The sequence below is a fragment of the Tetrao urogallus genome, assembly GCF_951394365.1.
Source record: "Tetrao urogallus genome assembly, chromosome: 9".
Taxonomy (NCBI): Eukaryota; Metazoa; Chordata; class Aves; order Galliformes; family Phasianidae; genus Tetrao; species Tetrao urogallus.
The window spans coordinates 19918444-19945591 of NC_136822.1; the positions used below are offsets into that span (position 1 = coordinate 19918444).

The following is a 27148-nucleotide window of genomic DNA, read 5'->3' on the forward strand; positions in this document are numbered from 1 at the left end:
ATGGGCAACGGGATGTGCTCCCGAAAGCAGAAGCGGATTTTCCAGACCCTCGTGCTGCTGACCGTGGTGTTCGGCTTCATCTACGGGGCGATGCTGTACTACGAGCTGCAGAGCCAGCTGCGGAAGGCTGAGGCCACGGCGCTCAAGTACCAGCAGCACCAGGAGTCCCTGTCGGCCCAGCTACAAGGTACTGCTGCCCGCCTACGGCCACGCATCCCCCTTCTCCGTGTGAGCCTGGCTTCTCGCTGCCCCACCGCTTGCCAAGTTTTGCTCTTGAGGAGCTTCCCTCCCTCCTCTCCCTGCCGGCTCTGGGGCTGCCCTGCTTTGGTGAGACCCCCCAGCTCCAGCGGGGTCAGACAGCTCTGATACAGAATCGTAGGGGTTGGAGGAGACCTCTGGGGATCGTGAGTCCAATCCCCTGCTAAAGCCGGTTCCCTGCAGTAGGTCGTATAGGAAGGCAGCCAGGCATCCCTCACTCCCATGCGTTGGTGTAGAGTGTCTGCAAATCCCAAAGGCACGCACAGCACACTGAAGTTGGCATGAGTAAAAAAGGCAGCTATGCTGCTGCTCAGCAGCACAGAACACCCCACTTCTGGGACTTCCATGCCTCTGTGCTGTCCCAGCTGTACTTGTTCTATTCATAGAATCATATCGTAGAATGGCCTGGGTTGAAAAGGACTGCACTGACCATGGAGTTTCAGCCCCCCCTACTATGTGCAGGTGTGTTCTGTGGTGCTTACCGACTGTTCTGCTGCAGAAGCACAAAGCTGTAGTTCCAGGAGGACAGGTAACATGGAAATAGCTCCAACAGAGGGAGGAATGTTGTAATAATTTACTCCCTGAAAAAAAGAAAAAAAAAAAAAGTTTGAGTGTGAATTTCAAATAAACTATATGGGTAATGAAACAACCTTGAGTTTCTTGGCTTAAAGCTGTAGCATAAATGCAAGTTCTTATGCAGCTTGGTTTAAGGATGCATTAGATGTGGGCTTTGTGTACTTGGTGAAAAGCTGCTGATCTCTGACGTGCAGGAATCAGATGCAAAGGGGCAAATACATATGCAAAGCATCAGCACTCTTGGGAGTGCAGCACCTCAGCACCCATCTAACTGTGAAGTGCGAGGTTATCAGACCAACACATACAAAGTCCAGAGCCAGGTTTCAGAAAGCTTTAGGATTTTTTTTCCCCTAAAAATGGTGTAAAACAGATGAATGAACTACTCTCAACAACTGTAACACTACTTAACTTCAGGGTGATCTTCAACCAGACTTGTCTGTGTGGGAGCAGACATAAGAGCATGCCTAGAAGTGTGTAGTTTTTATACAGAGATAGCAGAATTAAGAGTAATAGAATAATCCTATAATGGTTTGTAACTTGAATGTATTTAGCTGTGACCTTAGGCCTCCATTACTTTGTTTTTCAATTCCAAGCAGAAACACTCTAACAAAAAATAATTAAAACTTTTCATTTTAATTGCCAGCGAGGTGTCCATGTTTGGCTGGGAGGTGGGTATGTGGCAGAGGGCTAAAAGGCTACTTTTGCTATTCTGTATATTTGCCAACAGTATTTGAAGGGGGAAACAGGAACATCTTGTTCTCAGGTTAAAATTCAACAAGTTAGCTTCCTCTGTTGCTCTGGCAATGCCAAAGAGGAGCATGCAACAAACTAAGCAAACAGAGATGGGCTTTGGATCAGATAGGTTAAATGCAGACTGTTAGTTCGTGTGTTCCCCTTTTGAAACGTACCGTCAGCTATGCCAGCCAGTTCATGGAGGAATCCTTGTAGATTTTTGTATGGTGCACTCTGGAATGGATTTCTGGGTCGTCCTCGGTGTTTTTGCTGGAGGGGTTTGTTAGTGGTGGCAGCACGGAGGCCTCGGGGCTCTGCCCAGTTGACTTGGAGGTCCACAAACACAGAAAACCCAGAGCTATTTCTGAACGCTTCCCGCTTTGTTAAACTCTTTCATATGGAGCGACAGGAGGGAATTAGTTCTGAACAGGGATGTGTAAACAACATGACGTGCTAACAGAAAACCTTGTGTTTGTAGGTGCAGCATCTGACTGCACTTTGAACTTGTAAATAGTCTGGATTTTAAGACAACAGTGTTTCTGCCACTAAACAAAAACAGCCCTAGACTAAAGCTGCATCTCTTTGCCGTCCTTTGTGACACAAGAGAGATTGTTTTTGAATTATTCTTTTATGAAAATTGCATTATAATTAAAGCAGAACAGCTTATCTCTTCCATGTGACATAATCGGTTTCTCTGAGATAGCGTTGAGTCTTGAAGAGTGCACCAAAATCTTTTAAATGGGAAGTAGCTGGAAGGGCTGGTTCACTTGCGTTGCATTGCCAGGAGGGAGAGAGTGGGTGTATTCACAGTGGCTGATTCCTCAGTGCTTTCTGCTCTTTTCTGGGTGATTGAATAAGACTTTAAAGCTCATTACCAGCAGAAGAGAGAATTGAACCCTGGACTTGTACTTCCTGAGCAAACATTTCATCAGTAGGCTTTTATTTACTTAAAAAAGGAAAAAAGGCAACTTTCTGGAGTTGTCCTTTTGAGGATCCTGTGCTGGGCTGGCGGTGCTCCTGGAAGGGCTGCTGGGCTGAGGTGTTGGGATGGCAGTGAAATCCTGTCTGTCCTCTGCATCTCGTTGGGTTCAGCTGGGACTGATCGGGCCTGTGGAAGAGCTGCTCTCCTGGCTGCACAAAGAGAAACACTGTTGGGGTTTCTGGGTGAAGTTTGAGCTGGTCTGTGAAATGCTTAAAGGAGCATAGGTGATTCCTAAGTTTGTTTATCTGGTCAGATTTCAGTGCCACTTGAAGTGTAGGCTCCCTTCGCTCCCTGCTGTGCCTTCTACACTTTTCTCTCTGCACATTTTTTCAGGGCTTTAATCTATGCTCGGTGATAGGAAGCTTCTTTTTGGTACTTGCCAATTCTTCATGCCTGACAGAGCAGCGTTTTCTGATTTTGCTTGAAAAGCCAGTCTTGCATTTTTATGCTTTCCATGGCATTGTGTTATAAATGCAGCATGTGAAGCAGGCTGAGTCTTCTGTACAGCCAGGGGAGAAGAAAACAGGACCTGAATGTACGGCATGTACAGATAGCTGGAAAGTGATGCTGGAAGAGGTGTCAAAATCGTTCAGCGTGTGCACTGGTCTGAAGAGCAGTGCATATGGCTGCTGCTGTAGGGTGTTATGCTCTTTCAGGTGTCTGCAGCTTGTGGGACTCAGCTGAGAAGCATATGTGCTCGTGAAATAAGGTCAGGTTGTGATGGGAGCAATGGCTGACGTGGGCAGCATGGGAAGGTTAGCTGGTTAGAGGCTGGATCTTAGGCACGGCCTTCAGACAGCTCACATTGGGTCACCAACCAGCAGCCCAGGCTGCCCAGAGCCACAGCCAGCCTGGCCTTGAATGCCTGCGGGGATGGGGCATCCACAGCCTCCTTGGGCAACCTGTTCCAGTGCCTCACCACCCTCTGGGTGAAAAACTTCATCCTCATATCTAACCTTAAACCTCCCCTGTCTCAGTTTGAAACCATTCCCCTTGTCCTATCACTGTCCACCCTTGTAAACAGCCGTTCCTCCTCCTGTTCATATGCTCTCTTCAAGCACTGGAAGGCCACAATGAGGTCTCCCTGCAGCCTTCTCTTCTCCAAGCTAAACAAGCCCAGTTTCCTCAAGCTTTCCTCACTGGAGAGCTGCTCCAGTCCTCTGATCATCTTAGTTCCCTCCTCTGGACCCTCCTCAAGAGCTCCACGTCCTTCCTGTGCTGGGGTCCCAGGCCTGGACGCAGTGCTGCAGAGGGGGACGATCACCTCCCTCTCCTGCAGGCCACCCCTTTTTAATGCAGCCCAGAACACAGCTGGCCTTCTGGGCTGCAAGTGCACATTGCTGGCTCACGTCCAGCTTCTCATCTGCCAGGACCCCGTGGAAGAAAATGTCAAACTTTGGCATTTTTACCTTCTAACAAAGTTCTGATTGGCAGGAGAAAGTAGGGCTACTTCACATTGGGAATTAACCAGAGGCTACATTTTGAGATGAAACAAAATCTCTTGGCTGCTAAGAAAACCCAAAGCCATTGTTATCTGTGAGGTGTTCTGCTGAGAAGATGATCTTCTTGGTAAGCTGATTATTTTAAATCTCGTTCTCAGAGCATTAATGTATTTGAAACATGAAGACAATCTTATTTAATATTTCTTAAAATGATAAAAACAAAACTTGATACTGTTTGCCTCCTGCAAAGATGCCATCAAACTAAGTCTTAAGCTGCTGACTGTATAGGAGCAGACTTCATTGCTGAAACAGATATGTGTTGACAGCTGTAGACAAACCTGATCGTATCTTGGAGTGCTTTGAGATTAATGCATCTACAAACGGGTTTTTAGCTCTCACAACTTCTGTCTTTGCATCCTCTGGGCATTAGGTAATTCCTTGTGTACTGTTTTAATCTGTTTAATCTGTCTTAATCTCTAATCCTAATGACAGCATAAATCTAGTGTCTTTTACTACCTTCGTTTTCCTTATCTTTCTGTTAGAGCCTTAATGTATCCGCTGCCTTCAGGCGATCTCTGCAGTCTGAGATGTACTGTAATCTTGGGCAGCAACCCAGCAGGGGCTCTGAACTCAGGAGGTCAGAGTTGGCACAGTTGCAGCCAACGTGTGGCTTTCCACAAAACTGTCTGATCCAGTACTGCAAAGCTCCAGCTGAAAAGCCAGTGAAGTTCCTCGGTGCTTCTTGGGCCTCTCAGCCTAAACTGAGGCCCCTCCTGGGAGGTGACCTGCTGGAACTTCATCAGACCCACAGCAGCTAGATGCACATACATGTGCAGAATGCATCAGCAGCATAGTTTGGGTGATAGCTTGCTGTGCTAAGCACACAACGTGGGAAGAGTGGAAGAGGGTGGAAAAGAACTTGCAATTGTATTGACAATTTTTTTTATAGTTAATGTCTGAGGTTGCACACTCCCTGAGAGGTTCAGTTACAATTGTAAGATTATGTCTTACATATAACGTGCCAGACACATTGTCTCATCGGGCTGGATGTTTTTGCTGAGCTGGATACAGGATAGTCAGTGTATCTGGGTGGGGCGACTGCATGATAGTTTCCATCCACTCTGAGCTTTGAGTATTCAATGTAGCATCTCTTATATAGCTGTGAAGATACCTCCAGCAATTTGTGGCTAGTATAGTTCAGTAATTTTGCAATAGGATCCTTGCACAGAAATAACAATTAAATCTGTTCTGCTAGATGTCAGTCTGTTCTGAGCTTTAATTGTAATGAAAGCTTAAATAATTGAAATTACTGGGGAAAAAAAAGAATATGCAGAATGATTAAGGTGGAATCTTTTCACCTTTTGTTGTGTGACTCGTGTTGGTGGGTTTCTTGTTTGCTTTAATAATGAGTGAAAGGCATGACTTTCATGCCATGGAGGCTGAGGTCAGTGCTGGGGGAATGCAGCCTGTTTGAGCATTCTTTTTTTGAACAAGTCTTCTGTGCTGGATGCAATTCTGTTCTTTTTCTGGCCATCTAGAATAAACCAAAGTTCCTGAGAAAAAAAAACTGCAACTATATTATCTCCTCTTCCACAGTTTTGTTTTTTTGCTTCCTCCAAGATGTCCAAAGTTGGCCTTGTTTCCCTATGGTGACTCAGGTCCCCATGTTCAGCAGTCATTTCCAGGGGTGATCACAGATAAGTGCAGCCTGCTCGTGCTCCTGGGGGCATCTGTTCCTATCCATGCCACCACACTGAATAATGATGTTGTCAGTGTTCCAGTTAATCTCTTGTACTTGGATGCATATTTTAAGGTTTTATAGGGATCTTCTATTTAACAAATAACAAACAAATCACGAACCACTGGCTCAAACAATTCATTTCTGTATGCAGTTCTTCAAAGCATCCACCTGAAGCTGGCTCCTGGCCCCTGCATTATAGCACTCATGAACAAACTGGAGGAAGTGGTTGAGCAGTTTTGTAAGGTGATAATTACAGCTGTTGTGTCACTTTCTGCCACGTTCCGTTATGATAAACCAGCAGATGTAGGTGTCAGTTGGGATAGTTGGGCTGTGTGGGTAATGGACAGCATTTCTCTTCAGTGCCAGTTTTTGCTAATTTCTGGATATATATATATATATATATATATATATATATATATATATATATATATATGAAAAAATGTACATGGAAAATATACATACATAGGATTTTAACGCCACTAGAATCACTGGACTTCTTCATAAAGTTGAAAGGAGGCCAAAATGATTTTTGAGAGCAAGAACAGGCTGTTGTTTCCTGGAGCTGAAAGATGGATGAGCAGAGCCAGACAGTCAGAGGTGACGTGAAGGAGGAAGCTGTTGTCTCTGGAGCTCTTCTGTGTGTTTGTGTGTTTTCTACAAAGGGATCTCCTGCGTTGTGACAGAAATGGCAGAATAACGGAAAGAAGAAAATACAAAGGAAACAAAGAAATGGAGTTATTCTACAAGGGCATCTGCTAACCATCCCGTGTGGTTTAAAGGATAACTTGAGCAGCATTCAGGCAACTCACCAGCAGAGGAATTGAACAGTCATGTAATTGTGCATGGCAGAAGGATATCTTACAAATGCAATCATTAAAATAAAGTTAAAAATGTAAGTCTACATTCACTAAATAGGTTTTGTACTCGAAACAAAAGAACTAACGAAACCACTTCAGCATAGACAGGAGTACAGGAAATGCCATATGGGAGGTGAGATCTTAGTGTGACTGCGTGTGTCACAGCCATGTGTGGCATGAAAGGCTGGAAGAAATCTTTGGAGTGTACAGGAAATCTCCTCTGGGATGGAAAATATGATCTTTTTCCAAATAAAAGTCATGTCTGGAGCCTGGCAGCTAGGGATTAAACGTTCAATCATGTTTAATAATCCTTCTCAAACTGGAATAGCTGCTGCTAAAAATAAATGTTCGCTGCTCCAACATGATAAATACCTTCCCTCACCCCACCTCTTCGCTTGGTTTTTGCTTGGGATTTGTTTTCAAACCTTTTTGTTTCCTCGAGGTGGTCTTACTTCTGAGAGTACACGAGGCAGGCTGAAATAGGATTCTGTTAATTTAGATGTTTACTTCAGTTTGGAAATTGATTTTCACATCATCCTGATGGTTGAACGGAGGCCAAAACTATTTCTTAGAAACAGAAGCGTGTCTTTCTGGGGTGAGCTCTTATTAGTGTGCCAAATTCCCCAGCACTGCCCCATTTCACAACTGCATGCAAGCAAAACCTTTAAGATGTGCAGCACTTGTGCACGTTGTGCTTTGGGTTTTCCTCTTTTCTGTTTGAGGATGCAAAGCTGAAGGTTTGATAAGCCTGTAAAAGTTTCATGTCCTTATTTAAAGCCTGCACGCATTCCAGAGTGCTTTTGAACTTTGATCACGATTGGTTCTGATATCTTTTCTAATCCATTTCCACACTCAACATACAGAGGTTGGTAAAAGCCCCCGACGTAGGGCAGGTTCCACAGGGAGCATCAGTGATGGTTCTTGTCTGGCAACACAGCAGGGACTGAGTTGGATTTTGCAGAGCTGGAAGCAGGAGATCCCACTGTTAAATACAAAGTGCTTTCTCAGAATCGTTAATGCCACGCACAACACAAATGACTGGAGAATTAGGTCAAGGCAGTGGTTATTTTTAAGTACAATTAGCAGCACATGTTTTAGTTGCCAGGAGAAATTCTGGTCCTTTGTGGGAACTGGTTGTAATTTGACAAAGCTGTTATCTGATTGTTCTTTACGTGTGAAAGCTGCAGAGTGTAGGAGAAAAGGGAATATAAATGTGATACTGCACGCTGTACTAGCTGTGGCTTGCAGTGAACAAAATGAGAGCAGTCCATCCCTGCCTGTGTACAAAACTGTTCGGTAATTAAGCCAGAAGAATGCTTGTTCTTCACGCACGATCAGCTCCGCATTATCTTGGCTTCTATTTCAGCTCTTTGTTTATAAATTAAAAACAGAAAACATACAGGGGCATAAGAAATGAAATAGCTTGGATATTTTGTTTGGTATATTGTAGCTGTCTGCTTTCGGTATAAAATACAACTCTTCTGTTTTTTATGTGGGAAGCCTATGCAGCTCTACTCCAGCCCTTGCAGTAGGGCAGGGCAGTGGCAGGGAGCTCATCCAGCAGCTCCCTGTGCTGTAGGAGGATGTTTCTGGTCAGACGGTCGCTGGCAGATCTCGCTGTCTGAAGCCAGATTCGCTGCCTTCATGGCATGCAGAACTCAAGGCTCCAAGAGTCTTGCTGTATTCATCATGTGTTCTCCCAGCATGAAACACGAGCGTCAGATGAGTCAAAAAATCTCATCCGAGATCTAAATTTTAATTACTGTCGTTGGACTAGAAAATCTGTACGGATTGAAGGGGCTCTCACTCGTCTAATTGAAATGGGTTTTCTCTGAACAGAAAAGTAATTTGCATGGGTTCACATTTTAAATAGTTCTTCTTGCAGTGATGAGAATTGGAAATGTAACAGTATTTTTATAATGAATGTCTGTGTTGTACAGACCTTCGTGGCATTGCTAGGAAGGTGCCAGTGTGGTAGGGCACGCTCTGCTGGTTCCGTTCAGCTCCACCACGGTCTGAGATGAAATACCATTGGATGTTGCCAAGACTACTGGAATCTGCTGGTTTTAAACTAAGGGTGACATTAAGCTCAGAGAAAGGCTGCAAAATTACAGAAGAGATGATAGCATTGCAATTAACAAGACTTATCGAATGGTGTTTGTTTAAATCCCAGTGTATTCTCAGTTTCTCAGTGTGGAAAGTGATGGGAGTTGGGGTGCTTTGGATGCTCTCAGGTCATACGTCTGACAGACCAAATACCAAAGTGACATAGCTGAAAAACTGCTGATAATGGCAAACTGGAAATAGTTGTTATGTATCCTATAACAGCGTATTCTTCTTAGTAGTTTGACTGCAAAGCAGAGGGGACCAACCATGAATATTAAATAACCTTGCTTTCATCAGAGCGCTCCACTCCTGTGTTGCAATTAACGTTCAACAGCGGTTGTGGTGATGTAAGCTTCTGAAAACATCGTGAGCTTCCTCCCCTTATGAAGAAAAGAAGGTGGTAGAGAAGTCTTAAGTCTTAATTCAAGAACTGTTACATATTTCCTTATTAAACATAGAAGATGTCTTAGTTAGCTGTGATTTCGCTGGTTCTGTTGCTGGACTTTGCTCTCTGAGGTTAGATCACCTTGCTGTGGATGAGAGAAAAGTGTTGCTGAACGTGTTTAAACCAGCAAATTAAGTAGGAGGTGATGGAGGAGAGGAACTTCCCCTCAGCCCTTTCCTCACTTGCTGTTCGGCCCTCTAAAAGGCTGTTTTAGGACACGGTGAGCTTTGTTCCAATGTTTCAAAGGCTTCAGCACAGAAGTGACAGAGGGATGTGCCACCCAGAGGGACGTTAATGGCACTGCTCTGAAGTGCCGTGTGAAGGCAGGGCAGCCAGAGCTTAGCAGAGCCAAAATTGGATGTGAAAGGTACAAAGTATGTGGTCCCGAAAAGCTGAGATGTGGCATTCCTTTTCTCCTTTCTTCCTGCCCTTATCATTATGGCTTTATTGTGCAGGGCTTCTCCCCACGCTTGTTAAAACACTCGGAGGAGTTGAAGCAGATCCGCTCGCAGACAAAGCAGTGCAGTGAGAAATGTTACCTGCAGATCCATTTGTGGTTTGGTCTAATTGCCAAGAAGCCTATTTCCACTCCTGATTGCGTGGGAGGGGAAACCATGATGGATTTTCATTTCTCTCCTGAGTTGCTATGCTACAACCACTGCTTCTTTCGCAACGCAGTTCAGCATTCACGATCTCCAGTGCTCAGATAAAACCATTACTGTCGTGGTGCCATTTTTTTCTTCTTTTCTGGAAACTTACTTGCTGGTCACTTTGTGAATATTCATTAAATGCTTGTTTTGTTGCAGAGGATGTCGATACATTCGTTCATCTTGACTGATGCCCTTGGCTTTGGATGATGAATAGCGAAGCAGAGATAGAAGCTGGATTGCTAATCAATCCTTGTCACCTAAGCCAAAATGTAAACACTTTGAGATAAGCCAGGAGACAAAGAGCCTGCAGAATGCATCTTGCTGGAATTACGAATGCTTTTTAAGGTGCAAGAGGAGTTTTCTGTGGCTGCCAAGATAAAAATCCCTATTTGAGGCTTCCTGTTGAAGGCTTATGCTCGCCAATGGTCTACTTCTCAGCAAATGAGTTTCCTAGTTTTGAAGGAAAAATCACAGGTTCCATTAATTTGTACAATTCCTTTGACAAATGCAAATTAGAAATACGTTTTTGTTAAGTAAACCAATTAGATAAAATCATAAACTGAAACTGTCTTTTGGAATGTTGTAAGCAAACAGTTGCCTCAGGTGATCTTTGAGGGTCACAGGTCGCTGGGGACAGTGACAAGGAAATGCTGCATGCTCCATGTGTGCACTCCTTGGTAGGGGTCTGCTTGTGTCAGCTCTCAAGGGATGGCACCGTTGGTCTGTTGGTGCTGAGCTGTGACGCAGTGGCTGCCATGTGGTGCAAACCTACTGTTATCCGGGCTCTACAATTAAAAAGAAAACAAAGTTGTCCAAGCTTTCAGAAGAACTTAGGGATTGATCTTGAGTTTTCCACGTCTTAGGCTTAAACAGAAATCTAGTGTGCTGCTGCACCTTTCAGAGCCATTCTGCTTTGTGCGTCCGTCTCGCTTCCCTCCCGTGGCCATTTGTATGCTGCAGGATCTCCGCTGGCAGTGCTGGGGTAGGGCTGTCCTGGTTATGTCCTCATCTCTTTACAAACAAGGCAGAAGAGAAGGAAAGAATGAGAAAATGCGTATGTCTATATCCTAGGAGGAAAACGGATTGGGTAGCTTTCCTGTAGAACAACTGTAGCTGACTCCCCATAAACAAATAAATTATAGTTACCGCTTTCTATGGCTATGCAATGGAAATGATCCAAACTTCGGGTTCAGTATCAGATGCAGAGACATAAGGTCAAGTGTTGTAAGCAGTCCTTCACCCTGTGACCTCATTCCACTTGTATTTTCTGGGCACATTGTGTGTGGAATATTCTGGGAGGGGTTGGATTTCTTTTCTTTGCATCTATCACTTGTGAACTGAACTGTATACAAATTTTCTCTTCTTAGTTGTATATGAGCACAGATCAAGATTAGAAAAATCACTGCAAAAGGAAAGGCTTGAACATAAGAAAGCAAAAGAAGGTAAAACATCATTTTTCCCTTTATTTCTGTGATAAGTTGGGTATTTAAGAAAAAAGTAACTTTTGTTCAATCTTGAATTACTGATTTAATAAAGCAGTAGGACCAGATCTGCAGATTGTGTTTTTAGGACTTGTTACGGATCACCACAGCATGGCAAACTATGTAAGTCTCTGTTGTTCTTAAAACTGATGACTCAATGAATTAAATAACTGCTGTAGCAAAGGTTGAGAGCATTTCCAACAATGACGTCGTTTGGTGGGGCTCCTGATGGCTGCCTGGTGCCATCTGCTGGACAGCTGCCTCGTGATGTGCAGAGGTTATTTGTCACTGTGAAATCCCAAACTGAAGCAAAAGGACCTTTTTTAAATGTATTTCTGTACTTCAGCTTGGTCTTGACTTTCTCACTTTTTAAACTACGCCTCTTTACTGTGATAGAAAAATCACAGAATCACACGTGATGCCCTTTTCCTTTTGAATGACGCTACTGAGAGAGGCTGTGTGACAGATTTGTGCCCGTGGCCTTGAGCTTCTTGCCCCTGTACCTCATACAAATACTTTAAATATGTTTTTATTTCTGATTTTTTTCTTTTTTAATGAAAATACTTTTTCAGCACTTGAGCATTTTGTTAAGTTCCTCTGTTTCTGAAGATCTTCTGGAAATTGTAACTGCGCTGTATTCTGCTCTTAGGAAAGTTTTTCTACACAAAAGTTATTTAAGTACAGATTCCAAAGTTTTTGGTTTTGTTCTTAATGAGTATTTTTCCTTTTATGTTGTAGATTTTCTTGTTTATAAACTAGAAGCACAGGAAACCTTAAATAAAGGAAGGGTAAGTCATCAGTCCTAGTAACAGCTTCTGAGATTTCAGTAATATTTGATGCTACGTGGGCTGCAAGAAAAAGGCAGTGTTCTGCAATTACAGCTGTTCAAAGAAAGAGGTCTTACAAGTGCTCATTGAAGGAGCTCTCATTGCATTTCTCCGCTGCCATTCTTAATTATGTGAGTTGCTGTAAGAGATATAACTAATAAGCTGTAATAATACCTTTCCAGAAAACTACTTTAGAAAATATCCTCCTGTTTATATTATAGTCATTCAAACACTATTATTAGTTCTAAAGGGACAGGGGAGTAAGGAGGTGTTAGAAATCTTTTCATTGCTCAGTCCACAGGGAAAAGAACAGTGACAGCACAGCGACAGCACTCTAACAAATGGTCTTTGAGCAGGAAACCACATATAAATACTAGTAATAAAATCGTTAAGAAACCCAAACAATAAAGTGTTTTAGATATCAAATGCCAGAAGGAAAGCTGTCACTGGGAGGACCCAGAGACCTGTAGAGCTAGTATGTTATGGAGGCTTCAGGCTGAAAGTGGGGAGAGCTTTGTGAGCTGAGTAAAAGACATAAAAATGCATAGTTGCTGCAGTAAGTAGTAATAGTTACATATACACGCTTGTACGTACATACACACTTGTTATGTTTTAAAGCAAGTGAAGAGCTTAATTTGTTTCTTGATGATGTTATGTCCTTTGGTTTCTGACTCCTGGATAACTGCATGTATTGAGGCTAGGAGAATGACAGTATTGTTCAGGTTAGTACTAATGTGTGCTTGTTTGTTTTACAGCAAGATTCAAACAGCCGATACAGTGCACTGAGTGTCCAGCACCAGATGTTGAAGGTGGGTGACCGAGCTGTCCAGTCTCACAGGACACTGGTATTCTGCAGCTTAAAGGGTGTATGGCCTCAGTCATCTCATTCCTGAATGTCAGCACACTGATGGTGCTTTCCTTGTACAGCAGTGCTGCTGAAAGCTGATTTACTTTGGTTCTTAGTAATCAGGCTTTCCACTGGGTAATGTAATCTTTTCAAATGCAATTACCTGTATGGAGCAGTGACTTATCAGACTTCACATAGTTTGGCATCTAAGGAATTTCTCAGACACATTCAGCAGCTCCCTGTGGCACAGTGCAACTGCTGGGTGAGGTGACGTAGCCCTAGAAAAGGAGGCTGCTCGTCACAGAGATCATTTTGTGTTTGAGAGGATCCGCAGGCTGCATGCTTGGAGTAATAAACTTCCTGTTATGAATGCTTCGTATTCATTTAGACTTATTCAATAAACTGCAAAGTCAATATTAGCCAGATATGCTAATACAGAGCTGCTCAGGTGTCCAACTTGGTATTTGCAGAGTCAACATGAAGAACTAAAGAAGCAGCATGCTAACCTTGAGGAAGATCACCGAAAACAAGGAGAAGAGTTCAGCAGGACGTTCAGTGATCACAAGCAGAGATACTTAGAACTGCAGCAGGAAAAAGAGCAGGAGATCTCTAAGCTGAAGGGTATATTGGCTGCCCATATTTAAGTGTGTGTCAGTTGTGTTTTGTGTGATGTGAGATAGGCAGGCACGATGTCTGTTCTCACTAATTAGGAGGTGTAAGCTGGGTCAGACCGATTAGTTACATTTTCTTTATGATTTTCTGTGGCCTCTTTCTGAAATCTCTTCTTTATAAAAGGAAGTTAATGATTTTTGTCACTTCTATCAGAGATCTAATTGTGCCCCTTTATGAAGGGCCTTCGCATACCTCATTTCTCACAGATCTGCTTTTCTCTGTATTTCTCAGCTTCTCTGAAATGTTGCACCTGCATACTTAGAAGATGAGTTGTTCATTTTTATCACTTAGTGCCCAGTTTCCTATTGAAAAGATCTCTTGCAGTTTGCAGAACGCTCCAATCCTCATTATACAGTTGCATAAAACAGAAGGATGAGGGGCTCCCCATCATGGCCACTCTCTCCCATGTGTCACTAACACATGAGTTCGTTTTGGAGCTGTCTGCAGGTTTGTCTGCACAGTGTTTCACAGGCAGAGGCTGTGTGTATTAGTTTTGCCTTGGCTCTGCACCAGTGAAGTCACACAGCAAGCTCTGGGGCTGAGCTGGACTGCAGCCTAACAGCTTGGACTGTGGGCAGAGCTTGCTTGTGTCTGCTTGCAATATTCCACATCAACATAATGTAAGAAGTGGGAAGAGAAGCCCCTCTCCCTGGTCCCAGAACGTAAAGCTTCTTAAATATGCTGGCCATCTGGGCACCTCTTCCAAAATAATAGCTTAGTCCTTTGGAATGAAACTCACTCACCAGATGCAGTGTGGGGGAAGAGGGAAGAGGGGAGGGTGGCTTCCTCTCTGCGTTTTAAAGATTCAGATTACCATAATGAATTTTGCCATCTGCAGTCCCTAGAATGAATGACAATGCACAGTTCCAGTTGCAGGCTGGGTGCACTGTAATAAAATTTAATCAAATATTATGCTTTTTTTTTTTCGCTTGTAAATGTAAGATTCTTTATAGGATAGGTGAGAGGTGTAAGGAAAGCAAATCCTACCATTTTGCTAATCCAGGCTTAATGTTGGAATTGTGTAGATCCTAATATATATATTAGAATATTTGTAGTTAGTTCCTGTTGTGGTGCTTTAGTGTTATGATACTAAGCTGGGTTTAACCTCTGTTGTTTCTTTTAAATAGAATCCCTGTACAATTTACGGGAGGAGAACAGACAGCTGAGAAAAGCTCACCAAGATGTTCATACCCAGCTGCAAGATGTAAAGGTAGGTTTTCTTTTGAAGGAGGGGTGCCAGAACAATTAGCATGTAAAACAAAAAGCCCAAGATTTTTTAGCAATAAATGGGCAAAGACTTGTAGTTTCTCTAATGTGGCAAAAGGGAGAGAAATATGGCTGAACTGCATTTGTTGTCTTTTGCCACCTGCACTTAAGGAACATGATCATTTTAAATAAATATATGTTTATATATACTTAAGAAGAGACTAAATTGGAAGACAAGTATTTAGTATAGAAATTTGAATTGGAAATTTAACTGTAAGTAATGGATTGTGCATTTGCCAAAGACAGTGCTGCATTTTGAACTGCATCAAGTGATCTCCGTAGTTCAGAACCCCCTAAGCTTCCTGACTTACCTTTAGAATAAACTTTGTGAAACATGTCATGCTCTTTTTGTTTTTTTGTGTGTGTAGCAACAGCATAAGAACTTACTGTCCCAGCACAACCAGCTTGTAGTGACATTGGAAGACCACAAGAGTGCACTAGCTGCTGCACAGGTCAGAAAGGAAAGCAGCTTGTATTAGCTCTAACCTTCCTTCCAGCTAGTTCCTCCTAGTTCAGCTGACTGTAACGTTATGCATGTAGCCTTTCGCATGGGGAATTTGTAATTAGCACAGTGCTGCACACTGCAGAGAAATGCATGAGTTTAAGGGTTGCTTTAAAGAAGCTGCAGCAACTTACAGGCCTCTGAGGAGATACAAAGCTGTATTTGTAGGCCCCAGAGTGCATGTGTTATTGGCGAGAATCTCTGCGCTTATGGGAGCTGGAGAATTCCTTTCTTTCTGTCTTCTCTGATAGAACTTCTATTAGTTTAACATCTCTCTCTGACTTTCACATGCATCACTTTTAAAGACCTGGATGCTGATGTCTAATCAAGTTTCTTTTCCTGTATGAGTAAGGCTATATACATCAGTGCAAGACAGATTGGGCATATATATGGAGATATAGAAGCTCCATCTGAAATTTAAATTTGTTTCCTTTTTTTTTTTAATCAGCAGCATTGTCTTAGATGTTGGTTTCAAATGAACTGCCTGTGTAGCCTGAACTTTGCTAGGCTATGGCAAATTCAGTCAGCTGTACGACCTGTGTAGGTCACAGGGCTGGAAGTTGGGAGTAATGTTGGAGAAAGGAAGGCTCTGGTGAAAGATGAGAGGGAAGGTCGTGAGGCAGTGGGAAGTTGCTTTTGTTCCAGGCTGAACCTTCTTCACCTGAGTGCTTTTCAAGGTCCACAAAATCATGAGTTGCATTAAAAGATCTTGAGGTTTTTTGGGTTCTCTTTGTTTTTTGTGCATTGCATGCAGATATTCAAAAGATAGGGAGAGACCAGGAAAGTTTCTCATAGACTGTATAAGGATTCTTAATTTCCAACATTGAGCATGCTGGAAGCTGATTGTAAGCTCTGTTCCCACTGTCCTTGTTAGTTACCTGCTATGTATTTCTGATAACTGAAACTCACCCAGGGCAGACCCAGAGCCTGAGTTAAGGTCTACCAAAGCCAAAGGGAGGCTCCATTTACTTCTGCTTTTGGATTTAGTTTTGTGTCACACAGAGCCTTTCTGTCTGTAAGGAGAATGTGGCATTTATCCTGTGGAGAACCTCCTTCAAGTGGAGGATCTCCTGTAGCCTTTCAGAACAGAAGGTATTCAGCACACTCACATAGTTTCTCCTGCAGATCAGCTACAGAAGGTGCACAAGGGATTAGTGCTTAGAAATGCGGCTCTGTAAATTACCCTGCTACTTCTAGGTGTATTCTAGACATTAAGCATCAGTAGTCAATGCAGCACTAATGTATTTGTGACCTGAATCTTCAAAGCATTGTAATCTGTGTCCTTTTCCATAGCTCAAACAGCCAGACAGACTCTTTATACATTTTTATAAATCCTGCCTTTCTGCCAGCCTTAATACCTTTTAGGCTGTGGCCTTGAATCACAATGTTCAGCTTAGAATGATTTGTATGGTGAGATGGAGCACTTGAAGTCTGATCCAGACATGCATAGTTTCAGTATCCCAGTGCGTTGGTCTCTCTGCGTGGTCAGTAAATAGGGGGAAAAATAAAACTCAAAGACCTACGTATCTGTCTTTTGTTGCGTAAATACTATGTTTTCCTCTAAAATTTCATATTGGACTCTCCAACAGTTAATCAGGAAAGAGAAGTATCCCTCTGGAATGGTGAAAGTAATTACTGTGCGTTCTGCTTTGCTTTTAGACCCGTCTGTTTTAACGGCTGCCTTAGTCTGTTGAGGATGCTTCGAGGTGCGCCTCGCTTCGGAGCTGTAATGCAATGCATCATGTCAATCTGTAGCACTGTGGATATTGTTCTGTAGTATGCATTGTTCATCGATGCATCGTGCCTGTCTGCTGTACTATTGATTGCTATGATACCACTTAATGCACTGAACCACACACACAGGAGCCAGATTGTAAGCTGAGTTTTTAAATGACTTGTGAAATGCACTTCAGAGTTCAGAGTAGTAAATGCTTCCTCCATCTCCATGGAGCAACAGAGGTGCCCTGCTGTGGGGCGCTGCCTCTCATAAGCAGTTGGTCAGCTTTTATAAATCTTGCATTTCTCAATAAGTTTTACTGTGTGACAAGCTTTCTTCTATGCCTATTGTATAGGCAGCGACCAGTCTTGCTTCTCATGCTGGATTTCAAGGTTAGAGGAAAATATTCTGATCCTGTACGGAGTTAAACTGCAAATCAGAATACATCCTACTGTTACATTTTAGAAAGACTTAAGAAATTTACATTTGGTCTTTTTTTTCTTTTTCCTTACTCTCTTTGCCAAGGGTGTTCTGTGACTTTTGTTGCCTCCGTTCTGTATCTTGTCTGTTGTCTTTTGTAACACCTGTCTAAATGGTGAGGATTTGGCATTTTCATGATGTGTATACGTGCAAAAAGAATTGTGCTGCTTTTTACCAGTAAAGAAGCTGGGTTGCTCTGTTTCCCTCGCTTTAGTCTGCCAAGAAAACTGCATCGTCTCCTTCTGACAATTCTCCTGCTTGGCATGAAAAAAACAAATCTTCATCTTTGTCCTATGGGGATTTTTCCAACATTCTTCGCATGCACGTGCACTTTGGCTGAAAAGATGATGGTGAATCAGTGCTGTTGGGCGCATGGAAGCGACCATTCTTAAAAGCTCTCATCCCTGCTGCTCCTAATAGTTGCTGTGATGTGAATATTGAGTCTTTCTTGCGTATATCTTGCCAGCAAGCTCACTCTGGTGTTTTTCACTATGTTTTATTAAGAAGTTGATTTGGACGTGGTGTAATTAATGTGTTGACTTCAGTCCCAGGTAGAGGAATACAAACAGCTGAAGGACACGCTGAACAAAATACCGAGTTTCCGCCAGTCTGAGAAGTTGGAAGCAAACGAACAGGTGGAGGTGCGGCCGCCATCTCCCCACAGTGAGCTCCCAAAACACCACGAAGCTGTGGCTGGAGAGCATAAAGAGGTATAAAACACTGACTTGCTACACAAGCCGTAGGAAATGGTTTCCATTTAGTAAAAATACTAGCTACGTGCTTAACTTCCATTAGAAACATACATATAGGGCTACTTGGTGATGCTGTTGTATTGTGTAACAGCTTGTTTAGGTATGCAGAGCCAAGAATCAGGTATTGATACCTTCTGGCAGGAAGGGTAGCATGTGTTAAGGCAGCCAGTTGGCTCTCCTGACTACAGTTTCACTATGCAGGTGGAAATAAAGGTGTCTGTATCTGGTGCTTAGCTCTCCTGAAAATATGAAATCTGTAATATTTTGCACTCGTATAATGTTACATGTTTTTCAGAGTGAGAAGCCAAAAGAGAGAGAAGAAGTAAATAGCCAGGAGAGAGATGACAGAGCTGAGTCTTTTCATCTACAAAGAAGGGCTAATGAGGGCCAGCATGCCAAAGAACTGAATATTCAGGAGCAACAAGAAGCTGGAGAGGATGATGAGCAACATGTTGATCAGGCTGAAGAAGAACGCAAAAAGGAACTTGAAGAGGAAGAAATGGAGCAGGCAGGTCAGCCTCAGCACTTAGAAGAGGAACAGGACCAAGTGCCAGAAGAGCATGAGTGGAAGAAACAGGAGCAGAAAGAAGAAGAAACCAACATATTGGGTGAACGTCTTCCATCAGAGGTATGGAGCGCTTTTCTTACCTACTGGTTAATTAATTCACTGTTTAATTGGAGGCATCGCTTGTCATCGCTGGTCCTGGTACTTCACTTGCCTGTTCCCAGGTTAAATTGGTGTAGCATTTATAGAAAATTTGGGATTCAAAGCACTTGCACACATAGGATCAGCACACACTGCTGTGCTTGCCAAATGCAGCTTAATTAACATCAATTCTGCTGATAAAGAGCAACAGGTGGAAGAAAAGAACAATCATTTTGAATCCAATGTTCTATTTTAAATTTGAAGCCTGTGGCAGATAATGGAAAGTAGATCATGCTTATGAGCATGAATTGTAGAATAGCCCAAGCTGGAAGGGAATCGTGATCAGCACTTTGATGAGGAGGTGTCCTGCCATACTAATTTGATGAATCACAGCAAATTGCAGACTTTCCTTTTCAGATACAATTTCCCTCTATAAGCACATTTCCATCTTTGTGTTCACTGCCATTTAGTAGGGAATTTAAACTGGAAAGTGAACAAGACTAAAATAGGGGAAATCAGTGTGGAGCAGTGGCAAGTCTTGCTCTGTGCAGCTCTAAGTAAAACCACTGAGTGCTGGATTTATGTTCTAGATCAGATCTCTAAAGGAATACACATTTTACTGATCTCTTTTATATTTATGAGTAGGAAAAGCGTGGCTTCCTGCAGTTTTTATCTTCTTTGCCACGTTCTCCACAAACACCCCCAAAACTCTCAAAATCTGTTCAAAAAACTGATTTAAACTTAAACAAAGACAAGAGGTAATGAAATAACTTTGTTATACTTTTCTCCGTTGCGTACAGAATCTGCCTAATTTTCCCACTTACTTTTGATGTCAGAAGTTTCATGCTTGCTTTTGATCACTGAATATTGGATTTTAACCTATGACTAAAACGTTTCTTTGGCAGGTAACACCGACAAAAGCTGTCACAAAAAGATACAAACCAGCCTACGAACAGCAACTGGAGCAGCAACAGCTTGCAGCCCAAAGAGCAGAGGAAGCCAATCAGCTCAGGGAACACCAGGAATCGCTGCACCAGCAAAGGCTGCAAACACAGCTGTTAAGGCAGCAACAGCTTCAAGAAAAAGAGCTTCAGCTACAGAGAGAGGCAGAGCAAGGAGAAAAATTCTATAAGAGCCGACTGAGGTTAAATTCTTTTCTGTATGTTTGTAATGGACTGTGCATTGCATGGTCTGTGCTCTGGGTATTATGGCATCCACCACAGCACCACTGAAAAGAGGCAAATCCAGTACTGAAATTAAGTCAAGTTAGCCTCGACTCTTCCTTTCTATGGTTAAATCTGATTGCTGTTTTTAAGAGTGGGAGCTGCTTGGTTTTTTGTTTTGTTTTTTCCCCTTTCACCATGGAAGCCTCTGAAATCTGTAGGAATGAGAGTACCCAGAAGTTAGCATAGGGAGTGCTCATTCTATAAGGAGCAATGTCTTTCAGGAAAGGTGATGCTAAAAAGTAACAGCTAATATAAAGCTAGACTGGAAAACGTTCTGGCAGCAGTTGGAAGAGGCAGAGATGTGGTGTGGTTGTTTGTTTCTGGAAGCTAAAATGCTTTCTGAAGCTGAAATAATGAATTTGCATTTACTTTTCTCAGTCAGCAGGCTCGTTATGATAACATGGACCATGATATTGTTCAAGGGGAAGAAGAGCAAGGCATTCAGGAAGAAGAAGGAGGTAAGGTTCCCTCTGAACTGCCTTTCATGCAAGGTTTTGATATTATTTCACATTCAGCTCAGATTCAGATGAAATATAAACAAAGAAAAAATAAGCAGTTTAAAGCCCCAAGCTCAAGTAACACTGTTGGAACTGATTGAAACACAGGTTTTACTAAAGATCATATCCATATTTCTGAAAGGAAAGGTGTCCTTTTGCTTAAGCTCCTTAGACAGGCCTTTAAGTCTCTGTTGCATATATGGCTTTGCCTATGATTTTGTTTGCTGTCTTGAAATGTAATGATCTTTTAGTGTTAGTTTCCTTCTACAAGTAAAACAGCTCTGTTGGCATTACCTGTTTGGTAAGCTTTTTAGGAAGAAACTGCCTACTGCTAAAAGCACCCATGGAAGGTGCTATATGACAACTCTTTTTAAAAGGGCTACCTAGAAACTGCAGTCATACAATAATATCAAAAATTTGTCAGCTTATGAACATGACAACCAGCACCGGGATGAAGGTGAAGATGAGGATCAAAACAATGCAAATGAGCAGCACGAACCAGAACATCAAGGAGAAAATCAGCAGGCTGATGAACCAGTGAGTATGAATTAAGATGCTATGGATTGCAATTGCTACTGAAATGAAAACCCAGAAGTCTCATCTAACATAATTACACATTACAGAAATAAGGTGAAGCAGAGTTCTGCTGGGAAGATGAGTCTGACAGTTTGAAACTACATCCGAGATCTATTTAAAGTTGCTGCTTCTAATTTGGGAAGAAGTGAAAGAGAGCTTTCTAGTTGGAAGGCAGTTGCTTTTGTAAATTCTTCTGATCTGCACGTTAGGTAGAATAAAGGATTTGGTGACATTTTTATTAGATGAGAGGATGAGAGCCAACTTAATCACCACTGAAACCAGCTGGAGCCTTTCCACAGGAATCAGTGGTCACTAGATCAAAATCTTGTCAGTACCACAAAGCGTGAGTTCTTGAAAGGAGAACAGAACTTCAGCACTGAAAGCACTCACTGCATGCATGCATTGCTCAGAGAGCTAGATGCAGGAGAATCAGTATCATGTCTTCCCCAAGTTCAATTTTTTTATAGTGTTGTGGAAAATAAAACTTGTCATCCTTCCTTCCCACCCCATAAGCAAATTTAGTGGTATAGTAAATATTTTTAGAGGACCTTCATATTGTTGGCTATAAAGATACTGGAAAGACTTCTACAATGAAAAGCAGAAAGAAAATGCTCATTTTTGAATGGCAAAGTGTGAAGACTAAATACGTTGTGGGTTTTTTTCCTTCTCATTCATATAAACACAGATGAGGTCAATATTGTAAAACAGACTGGTATCAGAAGATCTCATCTCTTTTAAGCTGTGTACATTAAATTTTTAGGGTTTTTTTTGTGTGTCAGTTTTCAGATATTCAGTAAACAGAGTCCAGCAGCCTATGTGGCTCTAACATACCTCATGCTAAGGTAGCTTTCAAGTAAAATGGCATTTGGCTGTGAAATTAAATGAATATGCATTTAACATTCATATCTGAAAAATACAGAAGGCAGCCATGGAAGATGTGAACCCTGCTGATGACCCTAACAACCAGGGAGAAGATGAATTTGAGGAGGCTGAACAAGAGAGAGAAGAAAATTTACCAGACGAAAATGAGAAGCACAAGCAGAACAGTGAGAAACAAGGGCATCCTGGAGTGGAAGAACACCTAGTGGTCAGTAAAGGGAAAGAAAGCACCTGTGGGTCCTCTGTAAGAGCAGCACAGCACTGCTTGATGAGAGAACACAGCTCCAAATGTAAAGATCCATTTTAAACCATACGTAGGTGAAAGTATGAAATTACTCCTGGTGATACACCAGTATGTCTTTCATGACTAGCTTTGCCCAACGAGGTTCTGTAATCTTATTCTTAGGGGCCTCTGTAATGACCTTCACACAAAGCACTGCTAGAGCCCCCGTTCATCCAATCTCCAAAGTGTTTTTGTTTTGTTTGTCCTTGCTGTGCTGTCTCCATGCCATCAGCACTCAATCACCTGTAAGCATTGGCATCCCTTTACCTCTGTGGCCATTCCACTGAATGCTGCACCTTTCACTTGTGTTCTAACTGTAAGCTCCTCTAGGCACAGATAAGCTGTATTTTTATGGCACTGGTCTTTATTGGTGGGACTATTTCATTCCTGATTAGCATGGAAAGTATTGCTTAATTTTATGAAGTGATTTTTATTATAATCATTCTGCTGTCTATCTTTTAATTTAGGGCAAATCTAAATCTTATAGCCAGGCTATCATTAATGCTAATGAATGCTCTGTAACATTATTTTTTTCTACGCCTTTCTGTGAAGTTTTTACTTTTAGAACAAGAATCTTTAACCCTTTGTCTTCTAAAATTAATGGCTACGTACACAAAAATTGAATTTTCACATGATCTTTCTGCAGATGGCAGGAAATCCTGACCAGCAGGAAGATAATGTAGATGAGCAGTATCAGGAAGAGGGCGAGGAAGAGGTAAGAAAACAGATGTAAGGCATATGTGGATCAGATAGCATAGCAAACGTTCATTAACTTTCAAGGCTGGTATCTTTTATAACTGCAAAATGAACCCAAAGCACGTTGCCAACAGTAGTTTCTGACTTTATGAAACCTTGCTAGTGTTTGCCATTACTCTGCTGTGCACTGGTGGACACAGACACAGTTAGTGTCATTGCTGCTTATGTGCTGTGATTTGTTAGCCTTCCATGTAACACAATATTAATTGTGAAATAATTGAAAAGATTAGGCCATTGGCAATGCAAGGAGAAAATCCTGCAAATCTCAAGCCCTTTGAAGGTCACTGCAAACCTCATTAACTTTGCACCTCTAATCACACATTGCTGTTCTGGGCAAACTGTTTTCCTGCTCAATTATTTACTGTTTAAGACCGACTTTGATTTATCTGTGCTCCTCCTAAGGATTGCAAGTTAGCCCCCCCTTACTGCTCTGCTGGTGGAGTCAAATAGGTGGGAAGCTGTTTGCACATTGCTTTGAGCTGGAGAAATGAAAGGAAGGGAAGGGAACTTTTCCTTCATGTTGAATGGCATGCCCATTAACATGCACTACCCTGTAATGTGCTCTGCAGTTCTTCAGTACTTACCTAATCAATTGCTATTTTCTACTTCATACATAATGATTTACAAAACGGCTATTCATTATTCACTAATGGGGATTAGCTGGGATGCACTTAGAATTCAACAGTTCAAAATACAGTACTTAAATCAAACCAGTCATTAGGATCTGGGAATGGCTGGCATTTGGCAATTACTTTGGCTACAGGAAATAATTTGATGCATGTTTCATAAAGGACTAGAACCAGCGTGCCTACTGGAAGCATTAATTGTAAGCAGCAGCAGAATGGGTAATCAAGAATGAGGTAAGATGCTGTAACTAGGAATAGTTTCTGTATGAGGTTGACTGAAATATTATACGCTGCTGCTGTTCCAATCTGTTTAAAATATCCCTCAGTGATCCAGGTTTGATAGCTTCTCATCTGCTAGCAGCAATAGCTAACCCCAAACAAAACGTTCACAAGCAGCTTTCACCTCCTGCTCCGAGAAACTGCTGAGCACACTGTCCTGCTACAATGAAGGCTGACAGAGAGAGGGAGAGAAAAGCTAAATAATTTGGCTGATGCTGCTGCTGTTCAGGAGAAGGTGAAAGGGAGCCCTGCTGGAAGTAGCACTCACGTTGATGTTTGTGGCAGGGGTAGGAGGCAGCAGTGAGTAGCAAATACTTCCCTGCTATGTGAAGTGGCTGTTTTCCACTGGGGGAGCTGAAAGGCCTTAGGGAAGCAGCATACCCAACTTGTAGGTCACCGTTTGAAGAGTGTGTGCACAAAAGCTTACAGTTCTTCAACAGAAAATCCAGTTTACTTCTTTGTAATTTGCACCTAAATACGAAAGGACATGGAAGTGAGGGAAAGTGCTGACAGAAAAGAGAGGACAGGGTTGAAAGAGATTGTTCTTCACTGCCAATCCCTGTTTACTCTTCTGAAGTTTTCCAAGAGCAGTTGTGAGCAGTTTCCTGATTTGTGCTTTCTTTCCTTTAACCTCTCCGTGCCCTTTCTTCTTTTTAAAAATCTTTCTTCTGTGAAGATGAGCACATTTATGCCACAGGCTACTTTAAAAAAGAAAAAAAAAAGATGACAAAAATGTACTGAACAGCTCTGTGCTCTTCAGATTCAGGAAGATTTGACTGAGGAGAAGAAACGAGAACTGGAACGCAATGCTGAAGAGCCATATGGTGAAAATGATGAAAATGTAAGTGCTGTGTAAACCCATAAACTCAGTGGGTGACATGAGAAGATTAAACACTTGGCACAGCTGTGATTGTGTCACAGTGACATTGCATTATCATGCTTGGAACTTTCCTCAGATGATAGACCTTGAATTTTCACACTTTACCTGAACTTACTTTTGCTCACCCTTCCACCTCCATGTCCACAGTTGGTGCTTGGACACCTTTGGAAAGCTTTTCCTATGCCTGAAAAACAGCAACAACAACTCCAGCTGCTTCCTTTTTTCTTTTCCTTAACCTCTCATTGTCCTAGAATGAGGAAACTGCCACTTTCATGAATCTGATTATTTTTCTTTTAATAAATCAGGGAGATGAAAAGAATAACGGGGAAACGGATCAAGAGCAAGAAATGCAAGATGAGAACAACCATCAGAAGGAAGTTCATGAAGAAAATTATGAGGAGGAAGAAGAGGAGGAAGAGGAACGTGGAGCTGCTGCAGCGAAAACACGGAGACGAGGGGAGATGTAGTCCTCACTTTTTGGTAGCAGACACATTCCTGATTTTAAGAAAAACTTTTTTGGGATATTTAAGTCCCAAAATAAGTTTGTGTTTTACTCTTTTTACTTTTCTATTAGATGCTCTCATATGTTTATATGAATACAGTATTTTGATACTCTAGATTAGGATTTCTTTTCTATTAAAGATGTACATAAGCAGCCATCATGCAGGTTTCATTTTTCATCCTTCAGGGCATGTTTTAAGAGGCCAATCTGTAATACGCTTCCACTTCATCCAAGCCTGACAGACACTTGGTCTAATTTCAGATACGCTTAACGTCTGAAGAAATACTTGTAGTGCCTAAGCCCAGTCAGCATTAGTCAGTCCAGCTCTGTCTCCCTTGACACCACTCACATGACTAATGGCTGGCCAGCTACCTGTCTGAGGCACAGCCTGCAGTGCTCCTGAAGGCCCACAGGTAGTTTCATTCATTATGATCTCATGGATTCTTCAAATCCTTGAAGATGAGCACATGCCCAGCTGTTTATGGGACCAAGCCTCTTACAGATGCAGGACAGTTATAAAATATGCAAGTTTTACAAGCCTTCAAAATACAGCCAGGTGAACAGCTGTTCATTTTGGCAGCTGTTTATATACAGCTAAATTATGCATTTATTTTAATAAACATTACCTTATTACCTAGGTACTTCAATTACATGCACTACATAGCAGATAACGTAAATGGTGCTATGCTGGGATGCGAGCTGGGAACCTATTTAGACTTGATGATCCTTCACGACAAATCAAAACACTACAGCTGTCACACAAATTAAGATTTACAGAAGGAGCAATTTTGTCATCCTAGCTAATATATTAAAAATGTGACCTACCAGCTGTAATTAGATCATCTTCGTGACATGCTTTCTGGAGACTGGAGAGAGGGTTAAGGCATTTAAAATGAGTTGGTGTGATTCGATGCCAGATGCTGAACTAATTTATTTTTAAGTTTAAGCTGGAAAGATTTCTGTGTCCTCTAGTGTGAAAAATCAAATGAGAGACAAATCCCACAGAAGTTTTTTGAACAGCAAGCATCTCTAGCACTGCATGCCTGGATGCAATGGAAGAGGGGTGGGGAATGATGCAAAAATTGTGCCTTGGTGTAAGCTACGATGAACATAATCACAGTGCATGAATATATACAGTGTTTGTATTGGTACAGACCCTGGTTATTTAATATATGTTGTAAGGAGAGTGGGAATCTGGATTTCCTAGGCCATGCCCCATTGCTGGAAATGAGGCACGCAGTAGCTCCCCTTAGGAAGTGTGTGTTAATATATAAAAGGAGAGGGTTTGGGATTTTTCCCTTTTTAAATAACGATGCATAGCAATGGTTTTAGTTTAACTTTTGATATGAATGTAATTTAATTCATTTTTCTACTAACTCAATTACATTCTGTTTTATAGTTGGTTTCCACTCTCAGTAATTTTCCTGAATGTCTCAGACACAGTGCTTATGTTTCATAGGAATATTTTTGTCAGCAAGTACTTTGGGTTTTTAATTACCATAAATCAGAATTACCTTATGTATAAAAAAAGTTTACATGATACTGTAAAATGTATGATATGTACATAATCCTCAGAATACAATTATTTTGGTAAATTGGCCTGTATTTTTAATGTCACTGTTGCAGTATTTAATTATTTGAGGCATAATAAAACTTGACTGCAGT

General features: G+C 41.9%; 1 protein-coding gene across 1 annotated transcript; it reads left to right on the forward strand.

The window, feature by feature from the left end:
- GOLIM4 (golgi integral membrane protein 4) lies at positions 1 to 25448 on the forward strand (the record flags this gene model as incomplete). The annotated part of the gene is made up of 17 exons (XM_079539608.1): positions 1 to 187; positions 11157 to 11231; positions 12009 to 12058; positions 12853 to 12906; positions 13415 to 13565; positions 14744 to 14826; positions 15251 to 15334; positions 16974 to 17012; positions 18127 to 18291; positions 18629 to 18961; positions 19885 to 20123; positions 20584 to 20663; positions 21127 to 21239; positions 22198 to 22365; positions 23087 to 23155; positions 24862 to 24942; positions 25287 to 25448. 17 exons carry the CDS (start codon positions 1 to 3, stop codon positions 25446 to 25448), a joined length of 2133 nt encoding a protein of 710 aa, XP_079395734.1.
- Between the last annotated feature and the right edge of the window lie 1700 nt (positions 25449 to 27148).